This window comes from Pelophylax lessonae (genome assembly GCF_965119305.1).
Source record: "Pelophylax lessonae genome assembly, chromosome: 1".
Lineage (NCBI taxonomy): Eukaryota > Metazoa > Chordata > Amphibia > Anura > Ranidae > Pelophylax > Pelophylax lessonae.
The window spans coordinates 477,247,353-477,267,577 of NC_138768.1; the positions used below are offsets into that span (position 1 = coordinate 477,247,353).

The 20,225-nt window shown below is 46.3% G+C and overlaps 1 protein-coding gene across 1 annotated transcript in view; it reads left to right on the forward strand.

Moving 5' to 3' along the window:
- Positions 1-20,225, forward strand: part of PIP5K1C (phosphatidylinositol-4-phosphate 5-kinase type 1 gamma) — a 476,610-nt gene that overhangs the window by 116,308 nt on the left and 340,077 nt on the right. The window contains exon 3 of the mRNA XM_082248247.1: positions 4,899-4,985. Within this exon, the coding sequence (XP_082104373.1) occupies positions 4,899-4,985 (87 nt within the window). The remainder of the gene's footprint in view (positions 1-4,898; positions 4,986-20,225) is intronic.

The window sequence follows — 20,225 nt, forward strand, 5'->3', positions numbered from 1 at the left end:
ATCTTAATGGGGATCTCAGCTTAGAAGAAAAGCTGTTCATTCGAAGGAATTGCATGAGGACTCGAGGACATACAATGCGATTAGAGGAGAAGCGTTTTAACCTCAGGCAACGTGGGGGGTTCTTTACTGTTAAAAAGAGGAATTGGTCTGGAGCCATCTGTAAACCACCTCCATCCCGAAACAATCATAGAAAGAGAAAATTGGCCCGTGGGACTTTATATGAGGTGGGTACATGTGACTGGAAATAACAAAAAATAAATAATTGAAAAAAATATAATCTTTATTGCAAGAGATGACATCAAAGTTGTGCGCGTGAAGCGCTGGGATGACAGACTTCATTGGAAATCATTGAAAACATGTATAACATAAAATACCATACATAAAATATACATTATTCATGAGAATACAAAACATCTAAATCTCAGGGATAAAGACATGGTATATAATTTTCACATAGCGTATAAATGTCGTATAAATATCATGCATCTAATCTGACGCGTTTCGCGAGTCACTGCTCGCTTCTTCAAGAGAGAATGCATTGGAAAAATGATAAATCTGAAAAAACGAAAAAAAGAAAATAAAAAATTGGAAGTATAGCTCATGATGGTATTAAGAGAGGATTTTGTAAGTCATGGGGAACTCATTGGAGTGCCCACTACTCACATTCCAAAGGCTGGAATCAAGGAATGGAACTCCGTGCGGTAGCAATGGTGTAGGTCTGGCCCGGGAGCTGAAGGGTCCCATCGGACGACAATGCAGTGGAGTGGCCCATGGGAGGTAAGTGACCAAAGTGTGGAGTAAAAGCCATAAGCCTTCCATGTCTGTCATAAAATTGGAATTTATGGAATAAAGTATGTAGGTAAATATGTATAGTATATGATACAATGTAGTACAAAGTCTATCATGTATATTAAACAATGAATAAATATCCAAGTGCCATGCACAGTGCAGGAAGGACTGATATAATTGGTATAATAAAGTATTAAATAATGTGGAAATGAGTAATGGCTGGGAGAAAGGTGAATAGGTAGAAAGTGGAAGTGAAAAGAGTGTGACAATGAGTGAAGGAAAGTGTGGGAGATGAAAGTGGTGCAAAAAGAAAGAAGAAGGCAAGGCTGGCGTCCAGCAATGTAACAACCATGGTGATAGTAAAGTGAGGATATAGAATAGTGTGTGGCAGGTACCGGGAGCCCACAAAATGAGGGATGGGAAGGAGTGGTGTAAATGGGAAAAGGTGCTTGCCAGGTGGAGTGAATGGAGAGCGAGTGCCGTGTGTAAAGTAGGAAAGGAGAGAAGTATCAAGGGTCAGCCTTACCATGGGCATCTTCCGCCAGTGCCGTCTGTGGGGCCCTAACGTCATACAGCGGGTGGAGCAGAGACAAGCATCTGCAGCCTCGTGGGGGAGCGGACGCATAAGCGCAAACCTCCCCCATCTAGAACCCGTAGATGTAGAGCACATGGACGTGATGGCGCCGCGCAAGGGCGCCGGCGTGACGTCAGATGTGCGGCATGACGCCGATGTAGGGGTGGACCCGTCCGACGAAGGGAAGGGCGGGTACAGCAAGGGAGGAGGCACCTCCCTCTTTCTACATCGCAGCTCCCGGGACACAGGCATCCACCAAACACACCAGCACAGATACATCCAGGAAACCAGTATGTTGAAAACCTCCAATATGATGTACAAGTAGATCATGGGCAAAAAAGCTATCTGGATGTATATATGCAAAAAATGAATGAAATGAAATAAAATAAAATAAAATAAAAATAAAATAAATGGAATACCAGCACTGATGACAACAGACCAAAAAGTGGGCACTTGTGGGTGTCTTCCACCCGGGTTCAATATCAAAAAGAGGAATTGGTCTGGAGCCATCTGTAAACCACCTCCATCCCGAAACAATCATAGAAAGAGAAAATTGGCCCGTGGGACTTTATATGAGGTGGGTACATGTGACTGGAAATAACAAAAAATAAATAATTGAAAAAAATATAATCTTTATTGCAAGAGATGACATCAAAGTTGTGCGCGTGAAGCGCTGGGATGACAGACTTCATTGGAAATCATTGAAAACATGTATAACATAAAATACCATACATAAAATATACATTATTCATGAGAATACAAAACATCTAAATCTCAGGGATAAAGACATGGTATATAATTTTCACATAGCGTATAAATGTCGTATAAATATCATGCATCTAATCTGACGCGTTTCGCGAGTCACTGCTCGCTTCTTCAAGAGAGAATGCATTGGAAAAATGATAAATCTGAAAAAACGAAAAAAAGAAAATAAAAAATTGGAAGTATAGCTCATGATGGTATTAAGAGAGGATTTTGTAAGTCATGGGGAACTCATTGGAGTGCCCACTACTCACATTCCAAAGGCTGGAATCAAGGAATGGAACTCCGTGCGGTAGCAATGGTGTAGGTCTGGCCCGGGAGCTGAAGGGTCCCATCGGACGACAATGCAGTGGAGTTCTTTACTGTTAGGGCTACAAGATTGTGGAATTGTCTACCACAAGAGGTGGTTTCTGCGGGTAGTATGGTGACTTTCAAAAGACTCTTAGACTTACATCTCAAGGATCAGGAGATTGAGGGCTATGTTAGATGATTACAGTCACACACACCTACACAGGTTGAACTGGATGGACTATTGTCTTTATTCAACCTCGCCTACTATGTAAAAAAAAATACCCCCAGGACAGTCAGGGCTAGTACATTCCACAATGGCTAGCCTCTGATCTGTCCCGGGTTGCACTTACCTGTTAGGACAAATACTTACCTTGAAAAGGTCTTGTCCAGCGCTGCCATCTCAGATGTGGGCAGCTTGAAGCCAGCGCGATCCTCTTCGGCGTCCTCTTCCGCCGTCTTCGGTCACGATGCCCTGCGCCGGCCCCGCCGTCACTTCCGGGCGCACGCGTCATCCCTCCACAGCTTCTGGGCATGCTCAGAAGCTGTTTAGAAGGGGATGACGCGCGCGCCCTGGAACTGACGTCGGGGCCGGTGCAGGCGCAATGATTCCTGGGAGCGATGACGTTCAGCTCCCAGGAATCATTGCAGAGCCAGGAAATGACGACGGGCCGCGGCCGAGGAAGGAGGAAGAAGGAAGTAAGGTAAGTATATTTTCTTCGCTACGAGGTAAGTAAAGAAAAAAAAATGCGATTAGCCATTTGTTTTTTATGTGTAAAATAAAGGGTGATGGCGCTGCTTCTTATAAGGTGCAAGTAAATATAAATTATTAAATATTATTAAATATATAGCATAGGTGTGATTGAGGAATGGGTGAGATTAAAAATCAATGACCAAGTAAAAAAATATATATATATGCCCAGTTAGAAAATATGTTGTTATAAGGAGTATAAAACCTTCTTATAAAATTTGAGGTATAAATTATGACCACCAGAGGGCGTAATGTAAAGTACAGACTACAACCGGAATAAATTATAATATATGACAATGAATAAATTGATAAAAATTCAAGCAGTGCTGATTCAACAAGTGATGATATAAATAGTGGTGGGTCAAAAGTACAAAAATGGTAAATAAAGTGCAAGTGTGCAAGAAAATGTATAAATATTAAATGTGCGGGAAACTGTTATGCACAGGATGAACGTGCAAAAAAGCAGTTATTATAAAGTGCGACAAGAAGTGATATGATAACTATACATATAATCAAGTGGGTGAAAGATAAATGAATGTGCAAAACAATTATTTGCGGGTGAATACAAAGGTGCGGGAAACTTATTCGTGCAAAATACAAAAGTGGTATTCAATCAGTCCATATAAATAATATGTCCATAAATAAGTGATTGTGACCACGGATAAGGTGAACAAGTATCTTACGGTGACCCCCAGATGGGTGACTGGTGAGTGGTGGGGTGGCCCCTAGTAGAAAGACCTACTCACCAGACGTACCCACCCCACACAGGGGTATAGAGCGGGTACAGTAGAGGTATCTCGTTAGATCCTGGCTCTGTATGGTGATTCCCTTCTTGGGGAGATGTAATGTGGGGTCCGGAGTTCCTTAAATTGGGGTCCGGTAGTGGGATCCTATACAAATGGTGTAGTATCCAGAACTTCGTGGGTTGGTCAAATGTGGCCACTCAAGGGTATAGAGATGGAAGGATTCATGGAAAAAGAGAGCTCGATAGTGTGATATCGTTTATAAGCAATTTATTTATCCAGCAGCAAAAAAATGGGTACTCACATGTACAAAATGATATAACAGCGAGGTATCGGCATCCCGGAACGCAATGCGTTCCAACTAGAGACCGGAACCGGAAGTGACGTAATGGCGCTGCAAAAAAAAAAATTGTTTTTTAGGTGACCCGGAGCGAGAAGATGGAGGTAAGTATAAAATTAGGGTGTAACTCCACTTTAAGCATGCAAAACAAAATATGCGGCTAAAAAAAAGAAAAACAGATGCGGGATAATGAATAGGGTGGAATGATTTTAAAAGCTTTGGTGTACAGGCTACATTGATTTTGGGGATTTGGTTGGCTGACTTTATTACTGCTTTAACCAAGGTATGAATATGTTGCTGGCAAAACCGTAAACATACAGTATGTAAAATTCAAGTTTTTTTTTCATAGAGTTCCACCTTCAGGTGTTGCTCAGATGAGACACAGGTGTGGTGTAGGGTAAAGCAGAGGGTGTCAGAGCCTGACAAACAGACAGAAGGTCATGGGAAAATTTCAAAAGCTGGCTAAATAGTATAGTAGTAGTTGAAGGTACATTGGATTGAATCCAGCCAGATACTGACATTTTTACCATTTTCATTCTTTGGTTAAAAAAAAAAAAAAAGCATGTACTCTTCAGCTAGTTTAATTTAAAAGCATTCTCTTGCACGCATTCAGATGACTTCTCTCCTTTCTTTGTTCTATTTTAATTATAGGACTCCTCTTTATCTGGGCAGCCTTCCACTGGAACAAAAATTGGACACCGCGGTGTCGACGCTTCTGGAGAGACCACTTATAAGAAGGTTAGAAAATAATGGAACATACAGTACGTGTAGATATGGTTCACAGCACATTATTTGACGTAATAGGTGTCTTAAAGTGTATCTATGGTGAAAATGTTAAATTATATATTCACTTCCACACTGTAAACGTACTTTGTGAAGATCCACACACATTTACTTCCCATAATTCCAAGAGGGTCTGGATCCACTTTTGACAGGAAACCTGATCTCCACTCCTCTTTTTTATTTGATATTTATTGTAACAAACAATGAATGCCTGCAGCTGGAGCTCCACTGTCGACACAGAAAACATGTGACCTCCACTCCACTTTTTTTTTTTTTTCAACCACTTCCATACCGCAGTACGTCATATGACGTCCTGGGCTTTTGTTTCAGCCGGTGATTCCCTGCACCGTAGGAACAATCATAGCGGCTGTTCAGCTGCTTGGTTGTTCTTACAGACGGCAGGAGGGGATGTCCCCCCTCCCTCCTGTGCTTCTACTGGCTCACCCGTGCGATTGGCGAGCTGGAGAAGGAATCCACTAGCAGAGGTAGTTCACCATAGAGAATACCGAGGACCAGATGGTCCCCTGCAGTCTCTTTGACTCTCTCTCTTAACTTTCTGGTGGGGTGGTGAGTCTGGTGGGGTCCCCCCTCTCTCTGCCGCAGGATTGTAGGGTGCTCTGTGGTTGGCAACCTGGTGGTGCTACCAGCATGGTGGGGTGTCTCTTGGCAGTTTTTTAACACGTTTTGTGGGGGTCCCTCTCTTTGCTGATGGAGTCCTTAGAGCACGTTTCCCCTCCTGACCCCCTTTCAGAGGCTGCCGGGCCCTCTCAGAGGCTGTGGGGCCCTCGGAGTCACAATCATCCACTGATGCACTGACTGCGGTCCTGGAGTCTGTGTGTCCCGGGTGGAGGTGGCTTTTGGGCGGCAGGCAAGCAAAAATCACCTCCAGCCTTCCCCTGCCTCATCTGTTTTTTTTAGATCCTGAATCTGATTTTGCCACCCTGTGGGGTCTGTGTCCACACACCCTGACTTTTCCGAAAGTGAGGATGATTCCCCCACACCTGTAGCTACACAGGAAAAGGCGCTGGTGGACGCAGTGATTGTGTCTGTATGTGAAACTTTAAAAATGAAGGATGCAGCTGAAGCTACGGCGAAGGTGCTGGTCTACTTTGGCACTCACAAGCCATCTAGAGCGGCAAAGGTGTTTTCTGTTCCCTCCTATTTTGACAGATTTATCACAAAAGATTGGGAGCGTTAGAAATTTTCCTTTGTGGTTCCTAAACGCTTTGCGATATGGTACCCCTTTGAGGAATCCCTCTTTAAAAAGTGGACTGTTCCACTGGGGGTGGATCCCCCAGTTTCCACGTTGAATAAGGCAACCATGATTCCGGTTGAGGAATCGGCGGTCTTTGAGAATCTGGCTCACAGAAAAGCGAAGGCGGTGGCTCACAATACAGTGAGGTCAATAAATATTGGGACTTCAACACAATTCTAATCTTTTTGGCTCTATACACCACCACAATGGATTTGAAATGTGCTTTAACTGCAGACTTTGAGCTTTAATTTGAGTGTATTTACATCCAAATCAGATGAAAGGTATAGGAATTACAACAGTTTGTACATGTGCCTTCCACTTTTTAAGGGACCAAAAGTAATGGGACAATTGGCTGCTCAGCTGTTCCATGGCCAGGTGTGTGTTATTCCCTCATTATCCCATTTACAAGGAGCAGATAAAAGGTCCAGAGTTCATTTCAAGTGTGCTATTTGCATTTGGAATCTGTTGCTGCCAACTCTCAATATGAGATCCAAAGAGCTGTCACTATCAGTGAAGCAAGCCATCATTAGGCTCAAAATGGAAAAAGGAAAGGAAAGCCTGAAAGTGGGGATTGAATTTCGGGGCCCTGTACTCGGCTAGACTGCAAATAAGTCTCACACATGGGGTATCCCTGTGCTCAGGAGAAGCAGCAGAATGTATTTTGGGGTGTAATTTCACATATACCCATGTCATGTGTGAGAAATTTATCTTTTAGTGACAACTTTGTGTTAAAAAATAAAATTAAAAAAAAAATTGTAATATTCCCAAAACTTGTGGCAAATTTTGAAATATTCCATGGACTCACCATGCCTCTCAGCAAATAGCTTGGGGTGTCTACTTTCCAAAATGGGGTCATTTGGGGGGGGGGGGTTTGTGGTATCTTGACATTTCAGGGCCTCCTAAACCGTTATAGGTAGTGAGAAAATGCAACGAAAAATGTACGCCCTTTGAAATTGTGATGGTGGGGATTGGTTTTCGGGGTCCCGTACACAGCTAAGCTCCCAAAAAGTCTCACATATGTGGTATCCCTGTATCTCCTGTGGTATCAGGAGAAGCAGCAGAATATTTTTGGGTGTAATTACACATATACCCATGGCATGTGTGAGCAATATATAATTTCAATGTCAACTTTGTGTAAAAAAAAAAAAAAAATTTTGTTTTTTTAGTCATTTTTTAAAACACCTGTGACAAAAAAATGAAATATTCAATGAGCTCAACATGCCTCTCAGGACATTCCTTAGGATGTCTACTTTCCAAAAAGTGGTAATTCGGGGGGGGGGGGGGGGGGTGTTTGAAATTAAAGCTGCGTAAATTCCATTATTTACACCATTTGTAGACGCTACAACTTTTGCGCCGCTCATTGAGATTTTTTTTGTCAAAGACATGTAGCTAAATACATTTTGGCCAAAAAATATGACATAAATTGAGTATATGGGATATTCTTTAAAAGACAAAGTTGAAAATGTAATTGTTTCTCAAAATTTTTGCTCTTTTTTTATTAATATCGCAAAAAATAAAAAGCGCAGAGGTGATCAAATACCACCAAAAGAAAGCTCTGTTTGTGGGAAAAAAAGGACATAAATTTTGTTTGGGTACAGCATTGCATGACCGCACAATTGTCAGTTAAAATCACGCAGTGCCAAGTTGAAAAAAGAGCCCTGGTCTTTGAGCAGGAAAATCCTCCGGGGCTTAAGTGGTTAAGGCTGAACTTCTGCAGTTAAAGCACATCTTGTTTGTTTCATTTCAAATCCATTGTGGTGGTGTATAGAGCCAAGATTAGAATTGTGTCGAGTTCCCAATATTTATGGACCTGACTGTATGTTCACTCTTGTGGGGTCGGCGTTTGGTGGGGTCTTCACCATTGCCCTGGTGTCGCAAACTCTGACCAAGTGGGCTAAACTTTTGCGCTGTGACCTGGACCGTGAGCAGCTTCCTCCTGCCTTGAACTGGCGGACCAGTTGGTCCAAGGGCTGTAGTTTATCTGTGATGCCTCTTTGGATGCGGCTCCCCTTAGTCTCCCCTTAGTACTTAGGCACGTATGGTGGCTTAAGTGTTGGTCTGCGAACCAGACCTCTAAAAAAGCTTTGACTGATTTACCTTTTCAGGGAGATTGCCTGTTCGGGACTACCCTGGATGACATGATTAGGAGTCTCATGGGGGGAAGAGTACTTTACTTTTCTTCTGCAGGCTGGTAAGGGTAAGTAACCTCGTTGCAGATGTGGCCCATCCTTCTCGGCTCACAAGACGTTTTTTCTTCCCTCAGGGTCCTCCGGCAAGGGTTCAAAACCTTTCAAGTCATCTTCGGGAGGTTCCAAGCGGCCCTGATCTGGCAAGCCAAGAGTGGGAATCTCTAGACCTGCAGACAAGGCTCCTTCAGCATGAAGGTGCACCCTAATTCATGCCTGGGGTGGTGGGATTTCTTCGCTGGTTTCGCGGACCGTGGACCTCCTTGGTGCAAAACACGAAGTGATACGGTCCAGGTTACAAGATCCAGTTTCATTCTTACCCTCCGGAAAGGTTCTTTCCTTCCAGCGTGCGCCTGTCCCCGGACTGGTTGCAAGCCGTCTTTGGGATGGTACAAAACCTGCTGCTTCAAGGTGTGATTGTCCCAGGTCTGGCCTCGGAACCGTTTAAGGGATTTTATTAAAACTGGTTTATGGTCCCAAAGAAAGAGGGCAAGGTGCGTATGATTTTGGATCTCAAGGCCCTGAACTACTTTGTGCGGGTACAGAAGTTCAGGATGGAGTCCATTCGCACGGTAGTGGCAGCCCTACATATGGGGGATTTTCTTGCCTCTATTGACATCAAGGATGCTTACTTGCACATACCAATCTGTGCTTCGTCTGCTTTGCTGTAGGAGAGGAGCATTATCAGTTTGTGGCGTTACTCTTTGGTCTCGCCTCTGCTCCTCAGGTCTTCACAAAAGTGTTGGCTCTGGTTCTGGCATTGCTGCGTCAGCGGGGAATTGCAACACTGGGTTATCTGGACAACCTCCTCTTGCGAGCAGGGTCCTCTGCGGTTCTGATGGATGATGTGGAGATCACTATACAGACCCTGAGTCTGCTCTGATTTCATCCAGAAAATTGGATTATCTGGGTCGGACTCTGGACTCAGCTCTAGCCAGTGTGTTCCTTTCTCTGGACAAATTTCAGAAGTTGAATGCTTCGATTCATCACCTGCTGTCCAGCAGATGGTCATCCCTCCGAACTTGCATGCTGTGTGCTGGGCCTGATGGTATCTACCATTGAGGCGGTTCTGTTTGCACAGTTCCATATGAGGTCCCTGTAAAGGGAGATCTTGGTCAAATGGGACAAGTGTCCGCAGTCTCTGGAGAATCTGATCCAGCTGGGCCAGAAAACCAAAGGGTCTCTGGTCTGGTGGCTTTGGCTCTTTGACAGGACAAATCCTTTCTCCCCTTGTACTGGACAATGGTCACCATAGATGCCAGACTGTCCAGGTGGGGAGGTGTCCTGGGTTGGAGCTCTACTCAGAGTGTTTGGACACTGAAAAAATTCCAACCTACCGATAAATGTCCTGAAACTCTGGGCGATCAGGCTGTGCCTGGATCACTGGACAGATTGTCTTCAAGGGTTTGCAGTGCAAACTCAGTCGGACAACGCCACAGGTAAGGACAGAGAAAGAGAGCAGCGCCATCTAAGTGTGGTAAAACGATTTATTGGTACACACAGTAATAGTGACTCACAGGAGGATTGTAGAGATGCACCAAGAAGTATTGTTGTTCATCCGCTCTGTGGGCTTGGATTGGCGTGTAGTTGTGCAGCCTCAGGTCCCCGGCTGTGTCGGGGGTTTCCGGCACTTCCTGGATCTCCGGAGCTTCCACGTCACTCAATGTCGTCACATCCGGTTAGAGCAGGGGAATGCAAGCGTTCGGAGCATGCGTGCTCCTTCATCAGTCATATGTATGCAATAGTATGCCTGATGAAGGAGCATGCATGCTCAGAATGCATGCATTACCCTGCTCTAACCGGACGTGACGACATTGAGTGAGGCAGAAGCTCCGTTGTGCAGGCTGTTTTGCTCCCTGAGCGCTAGTTTTTGTTATTGTGTTGGACAACGCCAAAGCAGTGGCTTATGTAAATTACCAGGGTGGAACAAGAAGTATGTTGGCAGCTCTGGAGGTAGCCTGCATTCTACGGTGGGCAGAAGGCATTGTTCCGGCCCTCTCCGCCATGCACTTTCCGTAAGTGGAAACCTGGCAGGGGATTACCTCAGTCGGCAGGCATTGGACCAAGGGGAGTGGTCCCTTCACCCGGACAAGTTTCATCAGATATGTCTCCAGTGGGGTGTATAGGATCTATAGGCATCCCGGCTCAACAGAAAAATTCAGAGGTTTGTGGCACGGTCACTGGAACCATCTGGCGGATTCCACAGACGCTCTGGTGGCCCCGTGGGGCTAGTACCGTCTGATCTACGCTTTCCCCCCTCTCAAGCTTCTGCTGAGGCTCTTGCGCAGAATCGAGGCAGAAGGGATTCCGGTCATTCTCGTGGCTCTGGACTGGCCTCACCGGTCTTGGTATGCCGACCTGGTGCAGCTGGTTTCTGACGTCCCTTGAAGATTTCCTCTCGGGATGACCTGCTGTCCCAAGGGCCAATCTTTCATCCTTCTTTCAGTCGCTGGCTTTGACGGCCTGGCTGTTGAAAGCCAAGTCCTCAAGGATAGAGGTTTGCCTGGGTTGGTGATACTGACGCTGCTGAAAGCTAGGAAGTCTACCCCTAGGAAGATCTACCATTGTACGTGGAAATCGTACATTTCGTGATGTGAGTCGATGGGTGTTCACCCTCTCTCCTTTTCGGTAGTTCGGGTCTTGACCTTCCTTCAACGGGGGGTTGAGCTGAAATTGGCATTGAGTACTATCAAGGGCCAGGTGTCGGCCTTGGCAGTCTTCTGTTAAATGACCCCTGGCCACGCATTCCCTGGTGCGTACTTTTATTTAAGGGATTTGACATCTGAATCCACCAGTGCGGTCTTCTTTACCGGCCCTGGGATCTGAACTTGGTGCTTTCAGCTCTCCAGAAGCCCCCGTTTGAAAATCTTCGGGAGATTCCCCTGCTTATGCTGTCTCAGAAGGTGGCCTTTTTGGTGGTGGAGTGCCAGAATTGGCCCGCTGTGGAAGTGGTTAATGAACTTTATGGAAGTGGAGGTCGCATGTTTCCTGTCACATCTGCATTTCCCTGGTATCTGGCTGCAGACTGGAGCTCCTCTATCCACAGGAAACATTTGACCTCCACAGTTTTTGGGGTTTTTTTGTCGCTGCCAGAGCTATTTTTGCATTTTGCAGACATGTTCAAAAATAATTTTAGACTTAAAGATTACATAAACCCCCCCCCCAAAAAAAAAAATCATATATTTTCTGAAAGCAGACACCCTAGAGAATAAAATAGTGGTAGTTTTAATTTTTTATGTCATACGATTTTACTGCAAAGATCTAGGAAAAGCACATTTCCAGTAAAAAACACAAGAAGTGAATATTAGGGCAAACAAACGCAATAAATGACCCACATTTTTAGTAAAATATAAAAGACGAGGTTGCACCAAGTAAATAGATACCCAAAATGTCAAATCTTAAATTTGCGTGCGCGCATAAAATGGCAACAAACTTCAGTACCCTATATTTTCTATAGGTAATGCTTTAAACACCCCCTATATATCATCAGTTTAGTGTTACGGAGGAGCTCTGGAGCTAGAAATATCGCTCTCACTCTGGCGTGTATGGGCGATATGTCCCATGTGTTTCACAATCAACGTTTCCACGGGTAGACGCCCTAACACATGTGTTTACGTTGGTATATGTTGGGGGGGGGGGCTCAAAATTTTTTTTGATAGACCCTCTACTCCCCCATTTACGCGTTAACAAACGTAAATACACGCCTACGAGTAAAAATGTTGATTGCGATACACATGTTGCATATTGCTGCACACGCCGGAGCAATAATTCTAGCACCAGACTTCCTCCATAACACTAAACCGATTACATATAGGGTGCTTTTAACGCATCGCCTATTGCGTTTTTTTCCCCTACAATTCACTTTAGTGTGTTTTTTACTGAAATTTCGCTTTTCCTAGACCTTTTTAGTAATACCGTAAAAAATTGGAACTAACACTATTTTCCATTCGTTCATTGACGGACACAGCTCCTGATATTCATAACCATTGGGTTATACTGCCCCCTACAGGAGTAGGACACTAGGCACAAAATAATTCTGGCTACACCCAAGTGCAATCCCAGGGGGTATACTCCCTCTCTCTGCTATAGCCTCTCAGTTTTTTTTCTGCCTAGTCAGGAGTAAGGACATATTTCCTTGCTGGGATCTTTGGTCCTGGGAACATTTTTTAGATAGAATTTTTTTTTTTCTCCTGGATTTTTTTCTGTGAGATCTACAATCAACTGCTGGACTGGGCGACGGGCTAGATAATCTAGATCCAGTGGTCACCCCAGTCTGGCCAGCAAACGTGCGCAGACCTCAGCGCCGCACTAGGTCGGCCGCGACATAGCTCCACTGGACGGGGGCTGGCCTGCGAGTTAAACACCTTGTGAGGTTGCATGCAATCGGGTCTCGACCCGAGTGGCAGTGTTCCTCCTGGCCGACAGCCCCCCCATTTCCATGGAGATGGGTTCTGTCTGGAACCGTGCCCTGGTTCCTGGTATGGTTAGTAGCTGTCCCCCCTCTCCCCGTGGAGTGTTTTGGGGTGCTCGTGGCCCCCTCCTTGGGACGGTCAGACCCCTGGGTTCCCCTCCTTCCCGCAGGCATCCCCCCTTGCCAAGTCCCTCATACTGCCCCCCCTCCACGCTGGGGCTATTTGGGTGGTCTTGCCACTTTCCTGGGATGGGGGCAGGGCGCTACCTGGCAATGGGGACAGCTGATCGATTGTGCGGGGGGGGGTTGTACCTGGTGGGGACTCCTGCCAGGATGCCCCATCCTGCCTGGATCTTTCCTTGGGACCTGGTCTCCCTCTTGGGTCCCTGTAAGCCTTGTGGTGCTGCATGGGGCCACCATTTTGTTGTAGCCTGTGTGTTTCTGTACACGGCAGCCATGTTTGTGTAGTCTGGTGGACATTTTCTTGTGGCTTGCCATTGGAAATAGCATCAGTCATGACAGTGGAGCCCTGTGAGCTGCAATTTCGGTGGAGGGAGCCCCTCCTCATCCCCTGGTGCTGACGCCTGGATCATTTTACTTCCTGATCACCCCACATGTAATGCAGATTTTCCTGGTGACTGCCGGTGCCTGTTTCTGTGAGTGGTGAGTCTGGTGGGGTCCTCTCCCTCTTTGCTGAGGATCGCTTGGTGCTTTTGTGCCTGGCGACCAGCTGGTGCTGCCAGCGTGGTGGGGGATGTTTTACACTTTTTGTGGGGTCCCCCTGGTGACTCAGGGAGTCTTTGGAGCACATTTCCCCACCTGATCCCCTTTCTGGGGCTGCGGGGCCCTCAGGGTCCCAACCATCCATCCATGCACTGAAGGCGGTCCTGGAGTCCCTTGTGTCCCGGGTGGAGGTGGCTTGCCCCCCACCCCCCCCGCGCCTTCCCCTGCCTATCTGTCTCATCAGATCCCAAATCGGACGTGGGTCACCCTGCTGGGTCTGCAACCACGTGCCTGAAATCCTCTGATAGTGAGGATGAATCCTCCACGTCTGCGACCACGCACGAAAAGGTGCTGGTGAATGCACTGATTGTATCTGTGCGCGAGACCCTGAAGATGGAGGATGCAGCTTAAGCTGCGCAGGGGCCCTTTGGCACTCACAAGCCATCCAAAGAGGGAAAGGTGTTTCCTTTCGCTGCCTATTTTGACATAAATGTCGCTAAAGAGTGGGGACGACCAAAGCGTCCCTGGTGGGTCCCTAAGTGCTTTACTAGGTTTTACCCCTATGAGGAGTCCCTTCTAAAGAAGTAGACTGTGCCAACGGTGGTGGACCCCCCCGGTTTCCAGATTAAGCAAGGCAACCATGATTCCAGGAGAGAGTCCCCTGCTTTTAAGGATCTGGCTGACCGGAAGGCAGAGGCTGTGGCCCGCACTATGTACACTCTGGCTGGTTCGGCAATGAGCAAAATCTGACCAAGTGAGCTAAGCTCCTATACTGTGACCTGGAGGGGGAACAGCTCTTCCCTGAAGCTGGTCCAGGAGCTGGAGTTTATCTGTGATGCCTCTTTGGATGCTGTTACCCTGATGGCTCGCCTCTCTGTTTTGGCATTGGTCCTTCAGAGTGTTTTTTGGCTCAAGTGCTGGTCTGCAGATCAGACGTCAAAAAAGTCCTTGACTGATCTTCCTTTTGAAGGAGATCGTCTGTTCGGAGCTACCCTCAATGACATCATTAAAGGTCTCACAGGGGAGAAGAGTACTTTTCTTTTGCGGGCTACTAAGGGCAAGGAACCTCGTCATAGATGTGAGCCTTCCTTCTTAGCTCATAAGAAGTTTTTCCCTACTCCAGGGTCGACTGACAAGGGCTCGAAGCCTTTCAGGGCCTCTTCTGGAGGTTCCAAACAAACCTGGTTTGGTAAGCCAAGATCGGGCTTCTCCAGACCCGGGGACAAGGCTCCTTCTGCATGAAGGTGCACCCTCACCTGTATCAGGGGTGGGCGGAACTCTTTGCTGGATTCTGGACCCGTGGACTTCCCAGCTACAAGTCATTCGGTCCGGCTACAAGATCGATTTTCGCTCTTGTCCCCCAGCAAGGTTTTTTCCTTCCAACTTGCACCTGTCCCCAGACCGCTTACAGGGCTTGTTGGGATGGTACAAGACCTGTTCCTTCAAAGGATGATTGTCCTGGTTCCGACCTCGGAACGTTTTCAGGGTTTTTACTCAAACCTGTTCACAGTTCCCAGGAAGGAAGGCAAAGTGCGACCAATCCTTGATCTCAAGGTGCTAAACTGCTTTGTGTGGGTACAGAAGTTCAGAATGGAGTCCATTTGAACAGTTGTGGCATCTCTGTGTTAGGGGGATTTCATTGCCTTTATCGGGACCTTTTTGCTGGATTCTGGACCCGTGGACTTCGTGGGTACAAGTCATTCGGTCTGGCTACAAGATCGAGTTTCGCTCTTGTCCCCCGGCAAAGTTTTTTCCTTCCAACTTGCACCTGTCCCCAGACCGCTTACAGCAGGGCTTGACAAATTTGCCTGAAATCTAGGAGCCAGCTAAAAAAGTTAGGAGCCAGTTTTTTTTTTTTTTAAACTAACAACCAAGCTTTATTGAATAAAATGGATAGAACCCCACTCTCCTCTATAGCGCAATTGGATGGAAACAGACTGTCTGTCTCTTTCCATCCGATGCCATCTGATCCGATCCATGGGATGGATAGAAAATAGAACCACCATCCGTCTGTTTTTGGCGGACAGGATCAGATGGCGGCAGATTACTGCTCCATAGAGGAGAATGAAGGGTCCGATCAGGTCTGCCTGAAAAACTGACAGGCGGACCTGTTCAGACAGCCCGTGTGAAAGGGGCCTTCGGCTGTGGCACGGTGATGAGGAAAAAAAAAAAAAGATTATATATATATATAATTTTTTTTTTATTAATAGGAATTGAAGAAAAAAAAAAAACATTTTTTTAATAATTAAAACAAAAAGAAAAAATTATTATTATTTATTTTTTTTAAATTTAAAAAATAAATTAATAATAATAACCCTACTCCCTGTCAACTTACCTTTAAGCAAAGGTTACTGGACAGAGAGATGAAGCCTGCAAAAACTTCCCTCTCCTCTCCTGTTTGGTAGGAGATGGAAAGTCATTGAGAACAGGCATTACTCCTGGCCACCACAAGAGGGCGCCAGTTCCCCAGCCTCTCTCATCTCACAGAAGAAGGCCGAAAAGCCGGGGCCTCAATTCTCCAATTCGCAGAAGTCCGTGCACTCGGGGAAGGAGGTGGGGGCACAAAAGGGACAGGACACCTCCTGCAGGGCACCCCAGGCGCCAGGTCGCTAATTCTAGTCGCAAATGCGACCTGGCGCCCGGGGATTGTCGAGCCCTGGCTTACAGGGCCTGTTTGGGGCAGTACAAGACCTGTTCCTTCAAGGGATGATTGTCCTGGTTCTGACCTCGGAACGTTTGCAGGGTTTTTACTCAAAACTGTTCACAGTTCCCAGGAAGGAAGGCAAAGTGCAACCAATCCTGGACCTCAAGGCGCTAAACTGCTTTGTGCGGGTACAGAAGTTCAGAATGGAGTCCATTCGAACAGTTGTGGCATTTCTGTGTTAGGGGGATTTCATTGCCTTTATCGGGACCTTTTTGCTGGATTCTGGACCGTGGACTTTGCGGGTACAAGTCATTCGGTCCGGCTACAAGATCGAGTTTCGCTCTTGTCCCCCGGTAAAGTTTTTTCCTTGCAACCTGCACCTGTCCCCAGACCGCTTACAGGGCCTGTTTGGGGCGGTTCAAGACCTGTTCCTTCAAGGGATGATTGTCCTGGTTCCGACCTCGGAACGTTTGCAGGGTTTTTACTCAAACCTGTTCACAGTTCCCAGGAAGGAAGGCAAAGTGCAACCAATCCTGGACCTCAGGGCGCTAAACTGCTTTGTGCAGGTACAGAAGTTCAGAATGGAGTCCATTCGAACAGTTGTGGCATCTCTGCGTTAGGGGGATTTCCTTGCCTTTATTGATATCAAGGATGCCTACCTTCACATTCCAATATGTGGCAGTCACCAGCGTTTTTTACGCTTTGCTGTGGGAGAGGAGCATTATCAGTTTGTGGCGTTACCCTTTGGTCTCGCATCTGCTCCTCGGGTCTTCACAAAAGTGTTAGCCCCGGTGCTAGCTTTGCTACACTAACGAGGGATTGCGGTACTGGGTTACTTGGACGATCTCCTTCTACGAGTGGAGTCTCCCTCTGCTCTGGTGGAGAACCTGGAGATCACAATACAAGTTCTGCAGGAATTCAGCTAGATTCTGAATTTTCAAAAGTCTGCTCTGGTTCCGTCCACAAAGCTGGTCTATCTGGGCCTGACTCTGGACTCGGCCTTAGCCAGAGTGCTCCTTTCTCCCGACAAAATCCTGGAATTGCAGGCAACAATTTGCCTCCTGCTGTCCAACTAATGGTCATCCCTCCGGACTTGCATGCGGGTGCTGGGCCTGATGGTTTCTACCTTCATGGCGGTTCCATTTGCACAGTTCCATACGAGGTCCTTGCAAAGGGAAATTCTGACCAAATGGGACAAGACTCCGCAGTCTCTGGACAAACAGATCTGGCTGAGTCGGGGCACGAAGTCCCTGATATGGTGGCTTTGTTCTCTGGCGCTTCAGCTGGGAAAATCCTTCCTCCCCTTGTATTGGACAGTGGTCACCATGGATGCCAGCCTGTCCGGCTGGGGAGGTGTCCTCGGCAAGCATTCTGCTCAGGGGATCTGGAAGCTGGAAGAGTCCAGACTCCCGATCTATGTCTTGGAACTCAGAGTGATTAGACTGTGTTGGGATCATTGGACGGATCGTCTTCTGGGATATCCAGTGCCCATTAAATCCGACAATGCCACGGCTGTGGCTTATGTCAGTCACCAAGGGGGCACAAGAAGTGTCCTGGTGGCTCAGGAAGTAGCCGGCATTCTAAGGTGGGCAAAATGGTTAATTTCAGCCCTCTCTGCTGTAAATATTCCCAGGATGGAAATTGGCAGGCGTTGGACCACAGGGAGTGGTCCCTTCATCCGGAGGTGTTTGATCAGCAGTGTCTCCGGTGGGGCACCCCCAGGGTGGATCTGTTGGCGTCTCGGGCTCAACAGAAAGGTTCAGAGGTTTGTGGCTCGGTCAAGGGATCTTCTGGCTGACGCCACAGGCGTGCCAGTGGCCCAGTGCGGTCAGTATGTTCTGATTTACACCTTCCCTCCTCTTAAGCTTCTGCCTAGACTTCTACGCAGGATCGAGGCAGAAGGGATTCCGGTCATCTTAGTGGCTCCGGACTGGCCTCGCCGTGCTTGGTACGGCGATCTGGTGCGGCTGGTCACCGACGTTTCTTGGCAGCTTCCTCTCAGGGAGGATCTGCTGTCCCAAGGAACGATCTTCCATCCTGCTTTACAGTCGCTGGTTTTGACGGCTTGGCTGTTAAATGCCAGGTGCTGAAGAATAGTTACATAGTTAGTCAGGTTGAAAGAAGACACAAGTCTATCTGGCTCAACCAATAAAAAACAAATACGAGTAAATAAAACACAACCATACAATCCCATATACACAATCCTATACCCGCAGTTGATCTAGAGCAGTGTTTCTCAACTCCGGTCCTCAGGGCACACTAACAGGCCAGGTTTGCAAGAAAACTGAAATACATCGCAGGTGATACAATTTGCTGCTCAGTGATTGCAGTATTCTAGTCTGCATCTCCCCAAGGTAATACTTAAAATCTGGCCTGTTAGTGTGCCCTGAGGACCGGAGTTGAGAAACACTGATCTAGAGGAAGGCAAAAAACCCCAGCAATGCATGATCTAATTTGCTACAGCAAGGGACAAAAATTCTTTCCTGATCCCCTGAAAGGCAATCGGATATTCCCTGGATCAACTTTACCTATAAATATTAGTACCCAGTTATATTATTTACACCCAGGAAAGAATCCGGATTTTTTCTAAAGCAATCTAGTGAGCTGGCCAGAACCACCTCTGGAGGGAGTTTATTTCACACTTTCACAGCTCTCACTGTGAAGAAACCCTTCCGTCTTTGGAGACTAAATCTCTTTTCCTCTAGACTTAAGAGTGCCCCCTTGTCCTCCTGTGATGACCTTAAATTGAATAACTCAACAGCAATTTCACTATATGGAACCCTTATGTATTTATACATGTTAATCATATCCCCCTTAATCTCCTCTTCTCAAGAGAGAATAAATTCAGTTCCTCTAATCTTTCCTCAACGCTGAGCTCCTCAATGCCTCTTATCAGTTTAGTTGCCCTTCTCTGCACTTTCTCCAGTTCCCCGATATCCTTTTTGAGAGCTGGTGTCCAAAACTGAATCTTACTAATGATTTGTACAGGGGCAAAATTATATCTCTCTCTCTCTCTGAAGTCAATGCCTCTGTTAATTCAAGGAAGGACTAGTTTGTTTTGGAAACTGCAGCTTGGCATTGCATGCTATTATTAAGCTTATGATCTATCAGAACACCCAGATCCTTCTCCGCTATGGATTCCCCCAGTTCTACTCCCCCTAATATGTATGATGCATGCATATTCTTAGACTCCAAGTGCAAAACTTTACATTTATCAACATTAAACCTCATTTGCCACAGAGTTGCCCAGTGAAATAGTGCACTGAGGTTGACTTGTAAGTTGGAGACTTCCTCTAAGGAAGTTATTCCACTGCAAAGCTTGGTGTCATCTGCAAAGACTAAAAAGGTCATTTTAATCCCAGACCCTATATAATTTATAAAGATATTAAAAAGTAAGGGTCCCAACACTGAACCTTGGGGTACACCACTGATAACCTTAGACCATTCAGAGTACGAATCATTAACCACTACTCTCTAAATTCTATCTTTTAGCCAGTTTTCTATCCATTTACAAACTGAGCCTGTAGACTTTACCTTACACATAAGCTGTGTGTGGGGAACTGTGTCACACGCTTTTGCAAAATCCAAGTATACTACATCCATAGCCACCCCTCTATCTAAGGTTCTTACTTTCCTCCTCATAAAAAGAATTCAGGTTTGTTTGACAACTTTTGTATTTCATGACCCCAGGCTGTCTGTTGCTTAAAATATTTTTTTCCAGCAAGAATTCATCTATGTGATCTGTTATTAAACAATGGTATGGCTATCACCTGGCTGAGTTCCTTAAGGACCCTCGGATGTAAGCCATCTGGTCCTAGTGACTTATTTATGTTAAGTTTTTCAAGTCTAGTTCTGAGTCTGTCTTTTGATAACCATGAGGGTGCTTCCTGTTACGCGTTATTAACCGGTTTACGACTGCCCGCAGCAGATATACTGCGGCAGGCAGCCGCTCCCAGGCAAATCGTCGTACATGTGA